Source organism: Triticum aestivum, chromosome 3B (genome assembly GCF_018294505.1).
Source record: "Triticum aestivum cultivar Chinese Spring chromosome 3B, IWGSC CS RefSeq v2.1, whole genome shotgun sequence".
Lineage (NCBI taxonomy): Eukaryota > Viridiplantae > Streptophyta > Magnoliopsida > Poales > Poaceae > Triticum > Triticum aestivum.
In genome coordinates this window covers 70149703-70168768 of record NC_057801.1, presented here as the reverse complement: position 1 = coordinate 70168768, position 19066 = coordinate 70149703, and the positions used below count along the sequence as shown (strand labels likewise).

Genomic DNA, 19066 nt, shown 5'->3' with positions numbered 1-19066 from the left:
CCGCCAGGAGTGTCAGACGGCGCGAAAACTGGCGCAGTCGGCAGCGGTCGGGTGGCGGGTCAGGACGGAGCAGAGAAGATCTGGCGGGAGATCAGACCACTGCGGAAACGACGCGTCCTCCACGGTGGAGTCATGGGCCGGGCGGCTCAGCCGGGGAGCCACCAATTTGTAGGGGCAAATGCTCCAAAGTTTGATGCTTGAAAGCTTTGCCCACGCTCCCAGACCGGGCTCGCTCCGCCACAGCTGCTCCATGTGCATTGCCTCTTTTTTTTTTTTACTGAGTACGCGTACTAGAAGTTTATTCTTCTTTTGTTGTCTCTTTGGCAAAGATTAAGGCTACTTCCCTTGTCCCATATATACTCCTTTCGTCCCAAAATAAATGACTCAACTTTACATTAAGTTTAGTAAAAAATTAATATAAAGTCGAGTCACTTATTTTGGGACGGAAGGAGTAGTATATACGCATGGAGAGAGCTCCGGTACTAACTGGTAGCATTGCGTCTCTGCTTCATGTACCTACTACCTATTGTATCATTTCTGTTGAACACAGTATAATTGAAGTCACTCACATACACGAACACACACTCATTCCTATGCACACACGTATGCACATCGTAACCCTATGAGTATCTTCGAGAGATTGAGTCTGCATGACATCTTGAGATTTTACGAAGTTACCAAAGACGCCTCACAGTCGACTGAACGAACATCGTCGGAAGGCTGAAATAAATTCAAAAATAATGCGAGCACCAATGTCAAGTCTAGAACTTGAAACACTGCCCTCCTAAAACCATCCAACTACAAGTTGGTCCGCACTACCTACTGTGTCATTAACACGCAAACAACACACAAAAGGCAAGGCCATGATTTGATAAACAAAAGCTTGCAACATTTTCTTTCTTGTGGTGACTGTCAAAACTAATCTAAAAAAATCAATATAACACTTAACATGCTTCAATTATACACGTGCAACAACAAAAATTAGCTCAGTTGCGGTGTCGTTGCAACAACAGGCATTTGGCTTTGCACCGTCCCGACCTGACTTGCAGTTGTGTTGTCCACCTTACAACATCTCATTCTGTCTTGCTGCATGTGGCGATGCGCCGACCTTGGAGCATCCCATCTCCGATTGCAGCATCACTGACTAGCAATGGCGATGACACCCGACATTACAACACCCCGTCTCGGCTTGCAGCATCGCCAACTAGAAATTACAGTGACGCCTGACCTTGCAGTGTCCCATCCCAGCTTGCAGCATCGCCGACTAGTCTTTCTGCGCCACATGACTTGCTTCTAGCGGCGGTGCCCAACCTTGCAGCACCCTGTCTCGGCTTGCAACAACACTAGCTAGCCTTGCAGTTTTGTGCGGCCCGAAATACCGTGAAAACTATTGGCACCACGACACAAAATTGCACATACACTACATGGGTAATCGCAAGACATCGCTTATGTGTTTGCGACATAGACAACGTCGTCCTTGCCACGTCACGTCCCGGCGATGACATTATCTTAACAGTGTTGCCTCCTGGCTTGCCACAACAACGACAAACATTTGGAGCGGCAATATTGCCTCATTATGTTGCATCTTGGCAAGATTTTGCAACAGTTATGGCACCGCCACGCAATGTCACACCTGACTTGTGCAAGTGATGTCGGCGTTATTGTGTCACATCATGACTTGTGGCAGCTAGCCTTTGGAGCATCTGCATCATCGTCGTCGTAGCATCGTGCCTCGTCTTGCAGCAATATCATCCAACGTTTGTTGCGCCACAGTACTGATTGTAGTAGAATGACATCGACCTTGGAGTGTCACATCGCGTCTTGGCTTGTAGCAGCGGCGTCACCGGCTTTGCAGTTTCTTGTCCTGCTTTGCAGCAACAAAGGCGAGCCTTCATAGGCTCACGGGTCCGCAGTGTCACACCGTGTATCCGCTTGTATCGGTAGTGCCGCAACGCCGACCTGCATTTGCAGTGGGGGCGTCGACCTTATAGCGATGCATTCTGGCTTGCAGCATCGTCTGTAGATCGATTAGCCCTAAGAGTATAAATACGATGTATATACTAGCTAACACTACTCCCAGTACAGTATCTTGTGAGTTAAAAATATAGCAGAAGTTTTTTAGATAAATAGCATCTGTTTCTTATTGAGTATGTATTATGTCAACTAGGAATTACTACTGGAAATAACAAGCCAGTGTCAGTGGCATGCAGCCGTAGGCACAACCAGGTGAAGAAACACAAGTGGGAGCACGATATGGACCGACCGGCACGTTGGCTTCACGGCGGGCGCGTTCGCTCACAAAATCAGGAATGTCGCAAACAATTAATAGCCCCTCACCCTAGACATGTGGTTGGAAGGAGAGGCGATGGACGAAGCACTCGGTTACAGTCGGGTGTGTGTGTGGGGGGGGGGGGGGGGAATTTCCTTTTTTAGACGAAAAGGAAATACAAAAACATGGTACAACAAAACACTGACACAAACAGTTACTAATATTTCATTTAATTGTTGCATTGAACCATTTATTGCTGAAAAGATTGAGAATCATCCAAACCGGAGATTACATGTATGAGACACTGAGGAAGTTTGAATCTAGTGGTCAGTGAATGTCACAAAACATGATTCAAGGTTTATATAGTTTTATTCTAGTATTCCACATTCCATCTTTCTCAACATGATTGCACAAGAGGCAATTGAAGTCTCATATTGTCTTTGCTGCCGACAAGACCTTCTTCCGCTTATCCACCATATAACGAAACAAGTACGGAAATCCTGCAAACGCAACGAGATAAAACAAGCATTATATTGTTAAATTCCATATTTTTACTGAAAAAAATAACACCATTATGTGCATAATATATGTGGTATCTTAGGCTCTACCTCTATCTATGCACAAAGACACCTAACTCAACATCCTTATATTTCAACTAAGTTTTTTAGGTTCACCCTCTAAACAAGGAATGTGGGGACACCGCTATTTTGGCTTAGGCGGTTCAGTCTCATGTTCAAAATTCAGAAGAGGTGGAAGGTTCATGGGAAGACCAATTACCGAAAAAGGCTTTCGCCCCACTTTATAGATAAAGCAAACCGTCAGAGAGCACACATACAAAATCAAGTCCACACACACGCACACACCCAAGTCTCACGATCAAGTACAAAGATTCCGACCAATTACACTTTCCTCTCTTGGTAATTCCACATCGAACGATCCTCACACAAAAGGGCCTCAGTGAATGTTATCCATATTTGTAAGGATTGTCCCTTCCAATGATATATAGCTCTTGGTCAACAATTTTTTAGACTATGAGAACACAATAGCTCAATATTCAGGAACTTCCACTTCGGCTGTGAATTGTTGATATGCCATATTGCTGTGAGTCGACAAGAGAGTCAAAAAGAAGCTAATTGGTCGGTTTTCATATGTCATATGGAGTGTCTAGAAGGGTCGAAATAGAAGAACTTTTATTAGGCATAGACTAACCTATGCCAAAGTGGTCCATCTGTCGTTAGTGGCCATCAACAAGAAGGGCCATCACCTTTGGCACAACAACCAACAGTGGAGCACATGTTCACAAAGTTGTTACTAGGTGTATGATAGGGGGTTTAAGAATGATGCCCATGTAAACATGGACCCTTGTTTATTGTTACATAATTACATATATATATATTTTTAGTGGAAATACACCACTCTTGATGGTTGCTATAAAAAGTTCACTTGGGTTGCAAAATGAAGGCTAATGTCGAGAAGGAGTATTGTACCTGGTATGATTAGAGCCGTGACAAGAGCCAATTCATAGCGGTAGTCGATGGAGAAATTCCATTTATTGGGCCTCATAAGATTGTATTTCCTTGATGTCTGAGGCAAAACCCAAATATCAGAGCATATGTAACAAACAAGACTGTTCAAATGAACAACATGAAACCCTTTCCATCTTTAGTTATTAATTTGGGATACCTTCATAAAAGGCATGGCAACTAAGATTAGACCAGCCTCGCTTAACATGCCAGTAGGATAGAACACCAGAAAAGTGCTATACCTGGAAACAAATTGGTACATAAACTATAAAGCTAGTGGCTTTAAGAGCAATTTACTAAAAACATAATAGATTTATTTAGAAGTTTTTGTTAAGCAATATTTCATTATTTTGTCATAACCAGTACCTATCTAATCAATAGGAGTCTTGAAGGTGCAAACTTGAAATATGACCGGTACCTACCTAAGCCATAGGAGCCAGTAAGGTGCAAACCCAAATGTCTCCTTCATAGCAAAGAAAAAATATCTAATGACCTGCAAGCAACCAACATGTTTTTATTGTAACATCACATTTAAAGGGAAGAATATTGCAATCCCAGTTCAGTAAAGATCAACAAGGGAATTTGTGTTTAGATTGAAGAATAAGAATTAGTATCAATTTAGATCTCATACTTAATACACCCTTTATATATAAACTCATGATGCCTTGGCCACGTGTGTACCTCAGTGATGGACCAACTTATGATCAATGAAGTTAGAAGAACATGAGATTGCGCCTGCACGAGGGTTATATGTGCAAAGTGACCAATTAATCAATCTATTGTTGAGAAACTAAAACTAAATTTGCGTTTCTAATTATATAAAAATATCAAAGGCTTGGTAGCTATGGAGGAGAGGCAGAGATGATACCTCATGAAAGCTCCACAAGATGCCCCATGTGATGTACAATCTTCCAGTGATTTGTGGAAGAGTTGTTGAAATCGGAGACCTCACGAACCCTTTTAACAGTTGGACATTCATCTCAACAAACAACAAATTTTGGTGATCACACCATGCAAGTTCATAAGTTGCCATGAGTGTGTTATAGTATATATTAGTAATTTGAATGAACGGTAACCACAAGAGCAAATGAAACGATACTACTCCCTCTTCCAAATTACTTAAGTTTCCTGTTTGTTCTAAGTCAAACTTACCAAATTATTTTCATTATAAATATATTTTCATACTATATATATATTTGATGTCCCATTTTGAAGGATTTTGGAGACAAAGCCCGTTTACCAAAGAGCTCTCTCTCTCTCGCGCGCACACACACACATGTACGTACTTGCACTGCACTTGTCGAGAACTCGAGATTGACGAATGTTCAAAATATATAATGTGAAAGCAAGAGAAACAAGAAACTAGTTACCTAGAATCGAATGCAGAATCTGGACGACCGGCAACAGGACGTACGTACCATCGGAATCAAGATGTTCAGTTAGTAACTTGATAATTAGGAAAGAAAGGAGCGAGCTGCTAAGACGAGAGCGACCTCCATGAAGGCTGCGGTCTGCGCGAACTGCAGCGGCCGCTCGACGGCGGCGTAGACGGCCTCGTGGCCGCTCTCCAGCAGCGCCAAGGCCGCGTAGCACAGCACCTGCGCCCTGCAAACCAGAGAGATCTTCATTCTTCACGGTCAACGGAGCAAGAAACTAGAGAGATCCACTCCATTATGCACCCATGGCCGTTGCGCTACTTAATTACCATCCGAAGAAGAGGACCCAGTTGTAGGCGGAGAGGTAGAGCCGCCGGAGCGCCGTCCCGGACGCGGCTGCCGCCATTCACTGCGGAGCGAGCTGCGGCGGTCGAACTGCTAGCTAGCTCGCGATGTCAGCTGCTTTTAATCAATTGCATGAACCAAGTATACGGACCGGAAATATGCTCAAGCCGAATTCGATTGCCGCCACGATTACTCTACTGGCAATGGTGTCGTTATAATTGCCCTGCTTCTCAACTTTGGTTTGGCGTTGATTTAATTGATCGGCGGACGGATGCGGTTGCCGGTTGGGGAGTGCACGGTTGAGGAGCGGTCAGATCGGCGCTGCAACGGCCGACTTCCCGCCAACTCCATGCATGCATCCATGTGCTCCACGTGCTTCATCACACCCTGCATGCATGCATGCATATGTATTCTCAAGCTAATACTATATCGAAAATAAATAAATAATGTGCATGCAAACATATACTCCCTATGTTCCTAAATATTTGTCTTTCTAGAGATTTCAGCAAGTGACTACATACGAAACAAAATGAGAAAAACATGGCCTTCCCTCAAAAAAAAAAAACAACCCCCGACACTACATGGCCCATGCCCGCCAAAATTCGCCTACAAATTAGTACTCTTTTTGGAACGGAGGGAGTACATGTCTATCGTCGGGCCTGGCGGAGCAGAGTGCCGAGTTGTCGCTAAAGTGCCTACTAGCAATCGTTCTGGGATGCTTCCTGGAAGTCCATATGTGTTTTTCTGTTTTGCTGTCTTTCGTCGTGCTATTTCCTTCTGTTTCTCTATTTCATTCAATGGTAGGTAGGTGGTTTTCTATTTACAAACCAGACCATGCTGAGATTTTTTTTTCTTCTTTTTTGTGAAGACTATTTTCCTTCTTGAATGAGTAGAACAATAAAAAAAAATAAAAATACGTTGTTGAACATAAAGTTACATTATATGAATTGATTAATTGTTTTGTTTCCTCGTTTCTAGTAGCCGAACAAAAGATACAAAAATAGTCTCTGGGTTTTTTAAAGGAGAATATATCTATGTGTTTAGTTGTTCGACCGTGGAGTACTAAAAAGGGATGCTGAAACTATTTCAAGTACAATGGAAAGTTTTTCTCTAGTTGCCCGCCATTAAAGAAGCAACTACATTAATAAACTTTATCAAAATTTAGAATTGGGTTGTGGAATGAGAAATAAACATTTGTTAAAAAATGTAGGTACACATATGATTAAGCAAAAGGATACAACACATCGTTGTACAAAAAAAGTAGAATATTCCTTCACTTTGGTGAAATATTTTGAATATTATGAACTAAATTTAAATATGCAGAACTTTTTTTATTATCATTCCCATAATTCGAATTTTGTTAATATTTTTTTAATATTGTGAACTAAATTTGAATTTCACAAATAAGATTTAAATTTGGTGAACTATTTTTGGATATCATGCACTTAATTTGAATTTCTGAACTAAATTTCAATTTTATGAATAGTATTTTGAATTTGGTGTACTCTTTTTAATATCATAAGCAACATTTCGAATTTGGTGAAATCATTTTAAAATATCATAAACGAGATTTGAATTTGGCGATCTATTTCTGAAAATTATTAGCAAGATTGGATTTTTTTGAAGTGTTTTAATATCAAGATCATCATTTGAATTTGGTGACTTTTTTAAACATTGTGAACAATATTTTGAGTTTTGTGGTCTTTTTTCTGAATATCAGGAGTAAGGTTTGAATTTTATAAAAAAATCATGAACAACATTTGAATTTGGGGAACTGTCATGAACAAAATTTGAATTTGATAATTTTTTTTGCTTTGGTGAAGTTTTTTTAAATACATCAATTTAATGAACTATTTTTGAACATCGTGAAGAAAATGGTGAACATAATTTGAAATTGGTGATCTTATTTTCATTACTGTGCATGAAATTTGATTTATGTGAACTACATTTGAACATCGTGAAATTGTTGTGTACAAGATTTGCAGTTGGTGAACTATTTTTGAAATTTAGAACTAATTTTGACATTTTTGAACAATATTGAATTTAATGTTTTTTATTTCATGAATGAAATTTGAACTTGGTAAAATAAATGCCATGCAGTGAATAATATTTGTATCACATATAATTATTTTTTGTGCAATTTTTGAACTTTTGTGAATTTGATGAACTATTTTTCAACATCATGAAGAATTTTCTTTAATTTCATGAAATATGTGCATAGATTTTGATTGTGTGTGAACAAGATTTGAATTTAGTGAATTATTTTTCAATATCATCAGTGTAATTTGAATTTGACGAACTATTTTTTATATTATGAAGTAAATTTGATTTTCATGAACTAAATTTGAAGTTTTTGAAGGCTTTTTAATATCATAAGCAATACTTGAATTTAGTGAAGTATTTTGAATTTATTTAACTTGATTTGAATTTTCCCAGATATGTTTGTATTTCATAAACTTAGTTCGGATCTTGTGAACAACATTATAATATGTTGAACTTGTTCACATATCATGAACATTATTTGAATTTGTTGAACTTGTTTTGAATATCTTGAACTAAATTTGTATTTTATTAATGAAATTTGCACCCGGTGAACTATTTTGAATATGATTAACTAAATTTGAATTTCATTAAAAAAGAATTGATGAACTTTTTCGAATTTCACGCATGAAATTTAAATTTGGGAACTATTTTTAATATAGTGATCTAAATTCAAATTTTGTGAACAAACTTTTAATTTGGAGATCTTTTTTGAATATTCTGAAGAGATTATAGAGTTGTGCACAAATTTTCAAATTGGTGATATTTTTTCGAATATCATGAATATTATTTAATTTGTGTGAACTATTTTTGAATAATAATATATGAATTTGATGAACTATTTTCCTAAAATGTGAATAACATTTGAATTAGGTTTAGCTATTTCAGGATTTTGTGATTGTCTCCGTCATTGTGAATTTAGTGAACAAGATTAGAAAGTTGTGAACAAAAAAATGAATTTGATCAACTATTTTCAAATGTCATGAAGAATTTTTCAATTTCATGAAACATGAATTATGTGCACAAAACTTGAATGTGTGTGAACAAAATTCTGGTGAAGTATTTTTGTATATTTGTGTTAGAAAATTGATTATTGCTCATGATATTACACTAATTCGATAATGAAAAATCTGACATACAAAAGTTGTTACGCATTTTGGGGATCATAACTACATATGGAAAAGTTAGTCTATTTTATAACTATTGAAAACTCCTCTGTTATATATAAGCGTGAAACTTTATCGAATGTTGAGGATTAGAATAGCAACTGGAGACCAGAGCGTAGATTTGCAGCTCAATAGTGAAATATGACCAATCCAAACTCAAGGGATACAAGTGTAACTACGAATGCAGCAAACTAATAGTGTTCCAGCGACATTTCACCATCTGATTCTGAGAGTGTTCCGTCATACTTTGCACCAAAAAGGCCAAAACATGCAAGTAACATGGGCTGAAAAATAACTTGAATTAAGCACTTAACATGGGTGAAAGGAAATTTGGCAAAACAAACAATCAAGATCATATGTTCTGGGGTTTATACTCATCTGCTAGTGAAAATTCTGATATTAAAGTTGGTATGCGTTTTGGGGATCGTAGCTACATACAGAAAGTTGGACAGTTTTAAAATTATTAAAAATTTGCACTATGACACATTGCATGTCAGACTTTGAGGATTATTTTTTACAAGGCTAAAAATTCTTCATGCAATTTAAAGTAGTTTCAAATCAGTTGACGACAATTGGGAGAGAAACTTACTTCAACTTGTTCTGTGGAGATTGGAAAAACTTGAATGCTGAGATCATTCTGTATTTTTGTACATTTTCCTCTGAAGTTGCATAAAGGTGTTTAGCCAACAACAAAAATCTTTGAAAATTGTATCGAAACAAAAATAATAATAAGGATTTCGATGTTATGTTGGGATAGGGGAAATGCTTACCACATGGAAAGGTTTCATGTTTTTGTTGTCAATGTAAAGTGTGAGTTAATGGCCAGAGTCATGGCTGTATTTTGAGTAATAAAACAAACAAAAATCATTACTATGATTTAAAAACGGAAAAGAAGATAGTAAGAACAGAAAATTATCAAGTTGTTGCGTACAAATAAAAAAACATTATTATTGATGGTTGAATGCTTTAATAAGAAATGACATTAACAAAATAGTTGGAGACAATGAGTAGAACCTAGGTGTAAAATCGATAGTCCTAACTGGTGATGCACAAGGTTGGGAAATTCTTGTATACTTCAACAAAAGGATATCGTCCATAAAGCCTATTTGTTCATAGAGAGTCATGACTAAAAGTGACTATGAAATTTTTTGTGTTTTATCACCATAGACTGAAAATTGAACGTGATAAGTGTGCTTGTCATTTCTAGCTAACCGCTATGACAACATTTTGGTATCAAATGTTTCATTAATTTTGTGTACTTTGGTTAAGAGTTTATGCGACTTTGTGAGGAATTGTTTCATCTTATAGGTACCTGTTGGCGTTCTAGAAACCAGGGTACCCAGACCAGCCTACCTGCGGCCCACGACATGGCTTCTTCGACGGTCTGGTACGGCCCAGCTTCAATTACGGCAAGACAAGACCCTCGCGAGGGGCCAAGCCTCGCGAGGTGGGCGACATCAAGACCTATAGAGGGAGCGGCCTCCTTAGGCGGCCTCCTGAGCGGAGCGGACATTTCTATGCACGACCCAGCCTCACGAGGCTGGAATGACATCAGCCATGACGACCAAGGCCAGGCGCGCGCCAGCGGACGCAGAGCAGCAGGTTTCCTCTTTGGTGCAAAGGAGGCAAGCGCAGGTGTGGAGTCCCAAGGAATCAGCCAAAGGTTGCCATTTGCGTGCAACGAGACCAAGACCGCCAGAACGGCAGGATGGATGTCATCGCCGAGCCCACCATAACGTCACGCTCAGAGGCTTTGCAGGCAAGGACCACCTTTCGTCAGGATTAGATGTACTTCTTGTCCCATTTCAAATTTGGTCGTTGTGGGATCCCTTCCCGCCTAAGTTTTGGAGGAAGAGGACCAAGGCCACTATAAATATAGCCTAGCCAACACCATAGAGAGGGATCGACTCATCAGGTGATCAGCTCATTGAACCACCAAGAGCTCATCACAAGAACACGCCCCCTGAGTCTGTTCTTCCACTTGTACTAGTTCATCCTCAGCCCCTCGCGGGACCAATCCAGCACAAAGCAGGAGTAGGGTATTACATCGCAAGGTGGACCGAACCTGGGTAAACTGATGTGTCTTTCTCTGTCGTGTTCATCGAGCTAGGTCGTGAGAGAAGCGGGTCGATCGGCTTGGGTGGTTGAGTTCTTCGCACACGCCCCTGAGTTCGAACCTTTCTTGGATCTGCGGAGCCCGAAATCCGAAATTTGGCGCACCGGGTAGGGGGCGTGTCGAAGCCTCTCTTCCACTAGTTGTTTCACTCCGCTCCGCTGTTCCCATGGCGGACGCTCGTCGAGTTCGTGCCGAGCGCTGGGCAGCCCTTGCCGCGCGGGTCGCCCAGACGGCGCCTGCGGGCAACGGTGCCCCTCGCCGCTCCCCGTCGCCCGTGGCCAACGCTGCCACTGGCCCTGCAGCCCACGAGCAGCAGGATTTGTCACTGCCGCCCTTCCTACGACGTGACGGCCGCACCGCCACTCCGTCACTGACCCCGGCCGTTGCTTCGTCCTCCCACGCCTGTCGTGGGTCGGCGACCGCGCAGTCGGCGCTGCTCATGGCGCATGAACTTCTGTGTTACCGTCCGACCGACGACCTCTACGAGGATTGGTTGGACCGCATTGCCGAGCTCGTCAGCGCTGCTGGAAAGGCTCCTGCGATGTCCCGTTCGCTGCCTCCCCTGCAGCCCCAGGCGGTCGACGTAGTTCGCGGCATGCCTCCTCCTCCTCTCCGGCAAGATGTCGTTCCCGAGCGAAGGCGCGAGGCCCCCCGGCGCGACCAGCCGTGCGGGGCGCCCGCGCACGATGAAGAAAGCTGCCGGGTTGTGCAGCGGCCTCAGGGAGAGGCGCGTGCACTCCCAGCTCCTCCTACACCTCTGCGTCAAGGCCGCGTGCAGCCCGAGGTGGTTGCACGCGGGCATCAAGACATGGCTCCCCCTCCAAGGTGAGCCCCCCGTGGCCATGGCAGGATGCCGAGCGTTCACTCCAGAGCTTCGCCGCGTCGTCTGGCCCGACAAGTTCAAGCCGGATCTGCCTCCGCGCTACGACGGCACCCCCGACCCGGCCGAGTTCCTTCAGATCTACGTGTTGAGCATCGAGGCAGCAAGTGGTGATGAGACGGTCCTGGCGAATTGGTTCCGCATGGCCCTCAAGGATGGCGCATTCTCGTGGCTCCTGAACCTCCCGGTTGGGTCGATTTCCTTCTGGGACGAGCTGCGTGAGCGCTTCATTACCAACTTCCAAGGCACCCGTGACCACGCTCCTGCAGCTGGCAACCTGCGGCACATCAAGCAACAACCAGGAGAGACCTTGCATTAGTACATCTAGCGCTTCACCAACTCTCATCTCAAGATTGCCAAGGGGTCGGATAAGGCCATCATCTCAACATTCATCGATGGCGATTGGGACATCAAGATGAAGGAGGAGATCACCATACATGAGGACCTGTGCTCGGCTTTAGAGATGTTCAACATGACGACCCGGTGCGTGAGGGCAAAAGAAGGCCACCTCTCGCTCCTCGGGCTCCCTAAAGCCGATCCAGAAGATAAGAAGGCCAAGGCGAAGGACGTGAAGCGCAAGGGCCCAGCTGTGCTCGCGGTCGAGCCTGACATGAAGTGCGGCTGTGATCACCTTGAGTCCTCCAAGGGCAGCCGCCCGTTCTGCGTCTTCCACAACTTGCACAGCCACAACACCAATGACTGCCAAGAGCTCACGGCTATCTGTGATGGGCGCCTTGGCTGACGCCCTGAGATCTATGACCGTGGCTACGGCCGAGGAGGAGGTCGCGGTGGAGGCCGCTGGGATGATCGTGGCCCCCACCAGGGTTGGCACGATCAGCCTCGTGAAGACCGCTGGCAGGACTAGCCTCATGATGGTCTGTGGCGGGATCAACCTCACGAGGACCGTCGTTAGGGCAATGCTGGCCTTCCTCCTCTGCCGCCACCACCAAGAAGGAACGACAACCACCGCCAAAACGATGGGGCTAGGGGCTTCCAAGAGCCTCGTGTTATCGTCTGCATCCTGGGAGGTGCTCAGGCCCCGACCTCCCATCGCATCTTCAAGCAGTTTGCTCGTGAGGTGAACGCGGCCCTCCCCAAGCTCGAGGTGTTGCATCCACTCACGTGGTCCAAGTACACCATCGCCTTCGATTCTTCGGACCAGCTCAAGTGCGCGGCCACCTCAGGTGCACTCCCCATGCTCTGCTCACCCACCATCAGCAATGTTCTCATCACCAAGACACTCGTCGATGGCGGCGCTGGGCTCAATGTTCTCTCTGTCGATACATTTGACAGGCTCCAGGTGCCAATGACCAGCTTCAGCCCACCAAGCCATTCTCAGGGGTGACCAATGGCTCCACGCACCCAACCGGGCAGATTTGCCTCTCCGTCACCTTCGGCAAGCGCGACAACTACCGCACCGAACTCATCGACTTTGACGCCGCTCGCATTCGCCTGTCGTACAGTGACATCCTCGGGTACCCAGCTCTTGTCAAGTTCACGACGGCAATGCACCACGGCTACAATGTCCTGAAGATGCCAGGAAGCGGCGGCATCATCACGGTTGCCTGCGATGAGAAAGAGGCGGTGTGCTCCCTCGAGCACGCCTACCAGGCTGTAGCAGACTGAGATGGCGAAGGCATCGTCCTTTCCCCCGATGTTGCCCCTAAGGAGACTGGCATGCCTGATGGTCGTGACTCGGGCCCTCGCCCTTCGCTCGGGCGCCTTTCCCTCTCGCATAGGAAGGCACGCCTGGCGCCCCCTCAGGTTGAGCTTGGGGGCTCTTCTGGGGAAGGCCTCTGACCTGGCCAACGTCACGAGGGAGGCGTTCTGGAACCATGTGGAGGCGTGCTTCAACGCGCGCTTCCAGGAGCAAGGCGCAGGGCGCGAGGCGCCAAGCGCATAGGAGTTCATCACCAGGGCAATTGAAGATCTTCAGGAGGCGCGAGCCATGTGAGGTGAGCGACGGCCCGCACCACTCAACGCAGCTACTGCTCAGGATGCGAGTGGCGAGTTACGCGTCTGCGTCAACATCCCGGGCCTCAACAGAGCTGCTTCTCAGGAGCTCTTCTGGCTGGCCATCATCGGCCGGTGTGGAGGCCGCCCCCATAGCTACGTCTGCATGCCTTTCGGCCTACCGGGCGCGGCTGCCTCGCTCCAGCTATGCATGCGTGGCATCATGGCTTCTCATGAAGCCAGGCGCCAGGCAGTCCTGACGGAGGAGGAGCTGGAGCCTCCGGAGCCCCCCGAGGCTCAGGAGCCTGCTGGCTCATGAGGGGCAACTTCTGTGGCGTGCATCTTTAGCTACTTCAACACTTCTACCCCAACGGTGCCAGGTGAATTTTTAGTTCGATCAGTTGAGGGCGCCGCTCGGGCTGCATTATCTTCAAGCTATCTGGGTCCGCCCCGCAACGTGTATCATTTTGCTCATCTATCCGAACTGATTTCGCCATTTTTATGAGTTGATATATATTAGCATCTTCCTGTCCTATGCTTCGCCATCATGAACGTCGTGCGCCCTTTCAAACCTGCCCACGACCGCCTCATGATTAAGGACTGGCATGACATCTGTGCTCGGGTCCATCCCTGAAGTGTCGTTAAACCCAAGTGGCTGAGCTCTATCTCATGGGCCAGGCCCGTTTATGTCACCTCCCGTGGCCCTTGGTGCCTTGTTCTCGCATGATCTAATCGCGAGTGGATAAGTTAGGGCGCGTGGCATGGTGCCTTGCCACCACGGGAGCCGCGTGCCGGTTGTCTTTCTTTGGGATCGATGCATGAGAAGTCCGGGCACGGCGTCTGTGCTCGGGTCTGTCCCTGCAGCGTTGACAAATCCAACAGCTGAGCTCTGTCTGGAGGGCCGACCCTGTTCACGTCACCTCCTAGGGTCGCTGGTGTTTGGCCTTCTCATGCAATGTCCTTCGGAGATTCACTCGGTGTAGGTGAACTAACCATCTTGCAGGATTCAAACAAGTAGCCTTACCAAAAATTCAGGCGCAACCCGCCTTGAGGTAGGGCCTTGTGAGTCCCGCGCTGGCTCACGGGTGCCCATACACACCTCCTCTAGTCCTGCCTTGCAAGCCACATGCCAGGACAGGGTTGTACACGCCCCGGGGCTCCCCTCAGAGAGAACCCCCTCCCATGCACCAGTGGAAGCCCCATGCTCCGCGTTGGCGGACGACACGGTCGAGGAGCGGCTATGCTCATGCAAGTGTGGAAGCGTCATGCTCCACGCTGATGATAAACAACTGAGTGCACCCTAGAGGCTGCACTAACCTCAAGAGAGCCCCAGGGCTCGACTTCTGGCCTCATCGCGCCAACTTTCCCCCGGGAGAGCCGTGCGAGGGTGCTGGGCACGGGGGCTGCGTCCAGGTCACGCCTGGCGCACGCCACCCTACCAGGTCTTCGGCACCTGGTCATCTCGCGACCCTCCTAGGCAAAAGCTGGTGAGGAAAGGTATGAGGACTCCAGATTAACCCAGACGTTGCTCACACTTACTTCACGAGGCCGTTCGTACGTCAAGGGGGACCCCTGAGCATTGCGACTCACGGGCCTCACTGGTCACGTAGCCCCTCACCCCTTGGTCTCGTCATGGTGATCCGGACGAACCAACGGCGGCTGAGGTATGCGCGGGGCCGGGCCATGCTGATGCAGAACGCTATAGGCAAATAGGAGGAAATCGAGCACGGAAAGGAAAATCGCGGAATCCCAGCAAATTATTACAAACCATAATGTTCATGAATTCAAAGCAGGAGTTCTTACGCCTCCACGAGGCACGTTAAATGTTGTAGGATAAAAGATGGGCGCCGCCTTCAGGCCTACTCGCTGCCCCTCCGGGTCGTGAGCTCCTCCTCCCGTGCCTGGATCCCGCGCATTTGGAAGGTCTGCTCCTCGTGAAGCTTCTCCAACTCAGCCTCCACCTCGCGGCAACAGCTTTTGGCGAACGCGGTGTCGGGAGCCGCTGCGGCTATTGTGGCCTACTCCTTGGCACCCGCTGTGGCGGCTTCGGCCTGGGTCCAAGCCGCCCTGACGGACGAGTCGGCTCGAAGCCACCCCGAGATCAGCTCCAGGCGCCCCGTCACGCACGCCCGTCAGCACCCTGAAGATCGTCCCGAAGGCGGTCCAGCATGGCGTAGGCTTCTGCCAAGGCACTGGACCTGGCGGTGGAGCCCTGGCATATGGGCGCGAGAACCTGGGAAGGAGGTGGCGCCGGCGCCTGGGCTGGCGCCAGTGCGACATAGGCCAGGGCAGGGGGCTCCGGGGGCGTGGCGCCTCCCGTGGATGCATCAGGAGCTGGTGCCTTCGGAGTCCGCTGCGCCTTGGTAGCAGCGTCCTCCTTCCTCTTCTTCACCTTGGGGGCTAGCCTGGTTGTCAGGAGAGCGACATCATGAGCATGGTATCGTGACAGAAGGTAAGAACGAAGTAAGGTGCTTACTCGTCTTTGGCGATATATGCCCTCCTCTTGCTAAGGACGGTACTGCCCCAGGCTTCTGCAGCAAGGGCCTCGCCACAAACGAAGGCTCAGTCGGGTGCACGACGGGAGATTCTCAAGCAGTGGCAGCAGGCGACAAGGCGAGGGCGCTGCCCTGAGGTGGTGTCGGCGTCGTTCCCCCCTTCAGGCCCCCACGGTTCAGCCTTCACAACGGGGTGCTCCCGGACCTCATGAGGACCCCGGCGGGATGTGGGGACCTCCCGACCAAGCCTTTTTCGGCATCGTCATTGTCAGGAAGACCCCGGAGGAGCTTGCTTCACCACGGAGGAGAAAACTCCCACATCCCTTTCCCGCTCGCCTCCGAGTCTTCCTCCTCCTCCTCCTATTCGCCCTCGACGGAGTCCTCGCCAGAGGACAACGCCATTGGGGAGTCGGGGGGCCCGGACGGCACGAGCCCCCGCTCGTTGAAGTCCGGCATGGAGGCTGATACGTCCATTTTGCATCCTACTATTATTTATGTTGTTTTATTGCATAATAATTCTTTTTGGAGTAATTGTAATGCCTTTTCTCTCATAATATGCAAGGTTTGCACCAAGGGGGAGAATCCTGGCAGCTGGAAATTTGGTACTGAAAAAGCTACGTCAAGCTACCTATCTGCACAACTCCAAATGAGTAGAAACTCCCCGAGGAATTTTTATGGAATATTTAATAAATATTGGAGCAAATAAGTACCAGAGGAGGGCCACCAGGTGGGCACAACCCACCTGGGCGCGCCAGGAGGCCCAGGCGCGCCCTGGTGGGTGCTGCCCTCATCGGCCAAGCTCCGGTGCCCATCTTCTGGTATATAAATCATTTTGACCTAGAGAGGACATTCGGGATGAAGCGTTGCCTCCTCGAGGCGGAACTTGGGCAGGAGAAATTTTGCCCTCCCGCGGAGCAATTCCGCCGGGGGAACTTCCCTCCCGAAGGGGGAAATCATCGTCATCATCATCACCAACAACTCTCCCATCTTGGGGAGGACTATCTTCATCAACATCTTCATAGCACCAACTCCTCTCAAACCCTCGTTCATCTCTTGTGTTCAATCTCTGTATCAAAACTATAGATTGGTGCTTGTGGGTGACTAGTAGTGTTGATTACATCTTGTAGTTGATTACTATATGGTTTATTTGGTGGAAGATTATATGTTTACACCCATTATGCTATTTAATACTCCCTCCTTCCCATTATATTAGGCGCCTAACCTATTTGCACGAAAATTAGCGCAATGAAGTCGTTTCTAAGTCGTTCGGTTATATGACGCGAGGGCTCCTCCATGATCTCCTAATTCTTCTCTAACAACCAGGTTGGTCGATCCAATTTTCATCTCGAATCAAAATTACCTCTTGTGGACCCCATGCAGCTGGTTAGATCGCTAACGGTACGAGAGAAAATCGTGGCATGATGGCTCAGAAGAGAGAATGTCCCACCGGGAGAAGCTAACACGCCTAAAATTTTGGGATTTTCTAAAGAAACTAATACGCCTTAGATAGTGGGAAGGAGGGAGTACTCAGCATGTTTATCTTTTGTGAGTAGTTACTTTCATTCTTGAGGTCACTGGAGAAATCATGTTGCAAGTAATCATGTGAACTTGATATTTGTTCGATATTTTGATGGTATGTATGTTGCCATTCTCTTAGTGGTGTCATGTGAACGTTGACTACATGATACTTCACCATATTTGGGCCTAAGGGAATGCATTGTGGAGTAGTTATTAGATGATGGGCTGCGAGAGTGAAAGAAGCTTAAACCCCAGTTTATGCGCTATTCCGTAAGGGACCGATTGGATCCAAAAGTTTAATGCTATGGTTAGAATTTATTCTTAATACTTTTCTCGTAGTTGCGGACGCTTGCGAGAGAGTTAATCATAAGTAGGAGGTTTGTTCAAGTAATAACAGCACCTAAGCACCGATCCACCCACATATCAAATTATCAAAGTACCGAACACAAATTAAGCCAACATGATGAAAGTGACTAGATGAAATTCCCGTGTACCCTCAAGAACACTTTGCTTATCATAAGAAACCATTTTGGCCTTCCTTTGCCTCAAAAGGATTGGGATACCTTGCTGCACTTTTGTTACTACTATTTTTACTTGCTCGTTACAAATAATCCTGCTATCAAACTACTCCGCTACTCACAATTTTAGCACTTGTAGACATTACCTTGCTGAAAACCACTTGTCATTTCCTTCTGCTCCTCGTTGGGTTCGACACTCTTACTTGTTGAAAAGGGCTACAATTGACCCCATATACTAGTGGGTCATCAAAGCAATTTTCGGGCGTCGTTGCCGGGGAGTGAAGCGCTCTTGGTAAGTGGAAATTGGTAAGGAAACATTATTACTACGTGCTGAAATTTATTGTCACTTGCTACTATGGAAAACACTCCTTTGAGGGGTTTGTTCGGGGTATCTTCACCTCGACCAGAACCACAATTAGTTACCCCTCAACCTACTGCACCTACTGAAAATATTGAATATGAAATTCCTTCGGGTATGTTAGAACAACTGCTAGCTAATCCTTATGCAGGAGATGGAACCGAACATCCTGATATGCACTTGATATACGTGGATGAAATTTGTGGATTGTTTAAGCTTGTAGGTTTGCCCGGAGATGAAGCTAAGAAGAAGGTTTTCCCTTTATCTTTCAACGGGAAAGCATTGACATGGTATAGGCTATGCGATGATATTGGATCTTGGAACTGGGACAGTTTGAAATTGGAATTTCATCAAAAAAATTATCCTATGCATCTAGTCCATCGTGATCGGAATTATATATATAATTTTTGGCCTCGTGAAAGAGAAAGCATCGCTCTAGCTTGGGGGAGGCTTAAGTCAATGTTATATTCATGCCCCAATCATGAGCTCTCGAGAGAAATTATTATTCA

At 46.3% G+C, this 19066-nt stretch overlaps 1 protein-coding gene across 2 annotated transcripts; it reads right to left on the bottom strand.

The window, feature by feature from the left end:
* Nucleotides 1-2492: 2492 nt before the first annotated feature.
* LOC123064819 (very-long-chain (3R)-3-hydroxyacyl-CoA dehydratase PASTICCINO 2B) lies at nt 2493-5708 on the bottom strand. Of its 2 annotated transcripts, XM_044488223.1 has the most exons (10): nt 5498-5708; nt 5286-5397; nt 5163-5181; nt 4661-4749; nt 4474-4527; nt 4215-4285; nt 3953-4034; nt 3757-3853; nt 3479-3533; nt 3043-3368 (listed from the first exon to the last, which is right to left on the bottom strand). In XM_044488223.1, exons 1-9 carry the CDS (start codon nt 5572-5574, stop codon nt 3514-3516), a joined length of 621 nt encoding a protein of 206 aa, XP_044344158.1. In that variant the 5' UTR covers nt 5575-5708; the 3' UTR covers nt 3043-3368; nt 3479-3513. The 2 variants fall into 2 exon arrangements, with proteins under 2 accessions (XP_044344157.1, XP_044344158.1); XM_044488222.1 differs by lacking the exons at nt 3043-3368; nt 3479-3533 and adding an exon at nt 2493-2769.
* Between the last annotated feature and the right edge of the window lie 13358 nt (nt 5709-19066).

Coding starts and splice junctions, on each gene's coding strand:
- LOC123064819 (XM_044488222.1), bottom strand. CDS start 5,574: ATGGCGGCAGCCGCGTCCGGGACGGCGCTCCGGCGGCTCTACCTCTCC. Junction 5,398..5,497: donor TGGGTCCTCTTCTTCGGATG/GTAATTAAGTAG, acceptor TCTGGTTTGCAG/GGCGCAGGTGCTGTGCTACG. Junction 4,528..4,660: donor TCTTGTGGAGCTTTCATGAG/GTATCATCTCTG, acceptor ACCCTCGTGCAG/GCGCAATCTCATGTTCTTCT.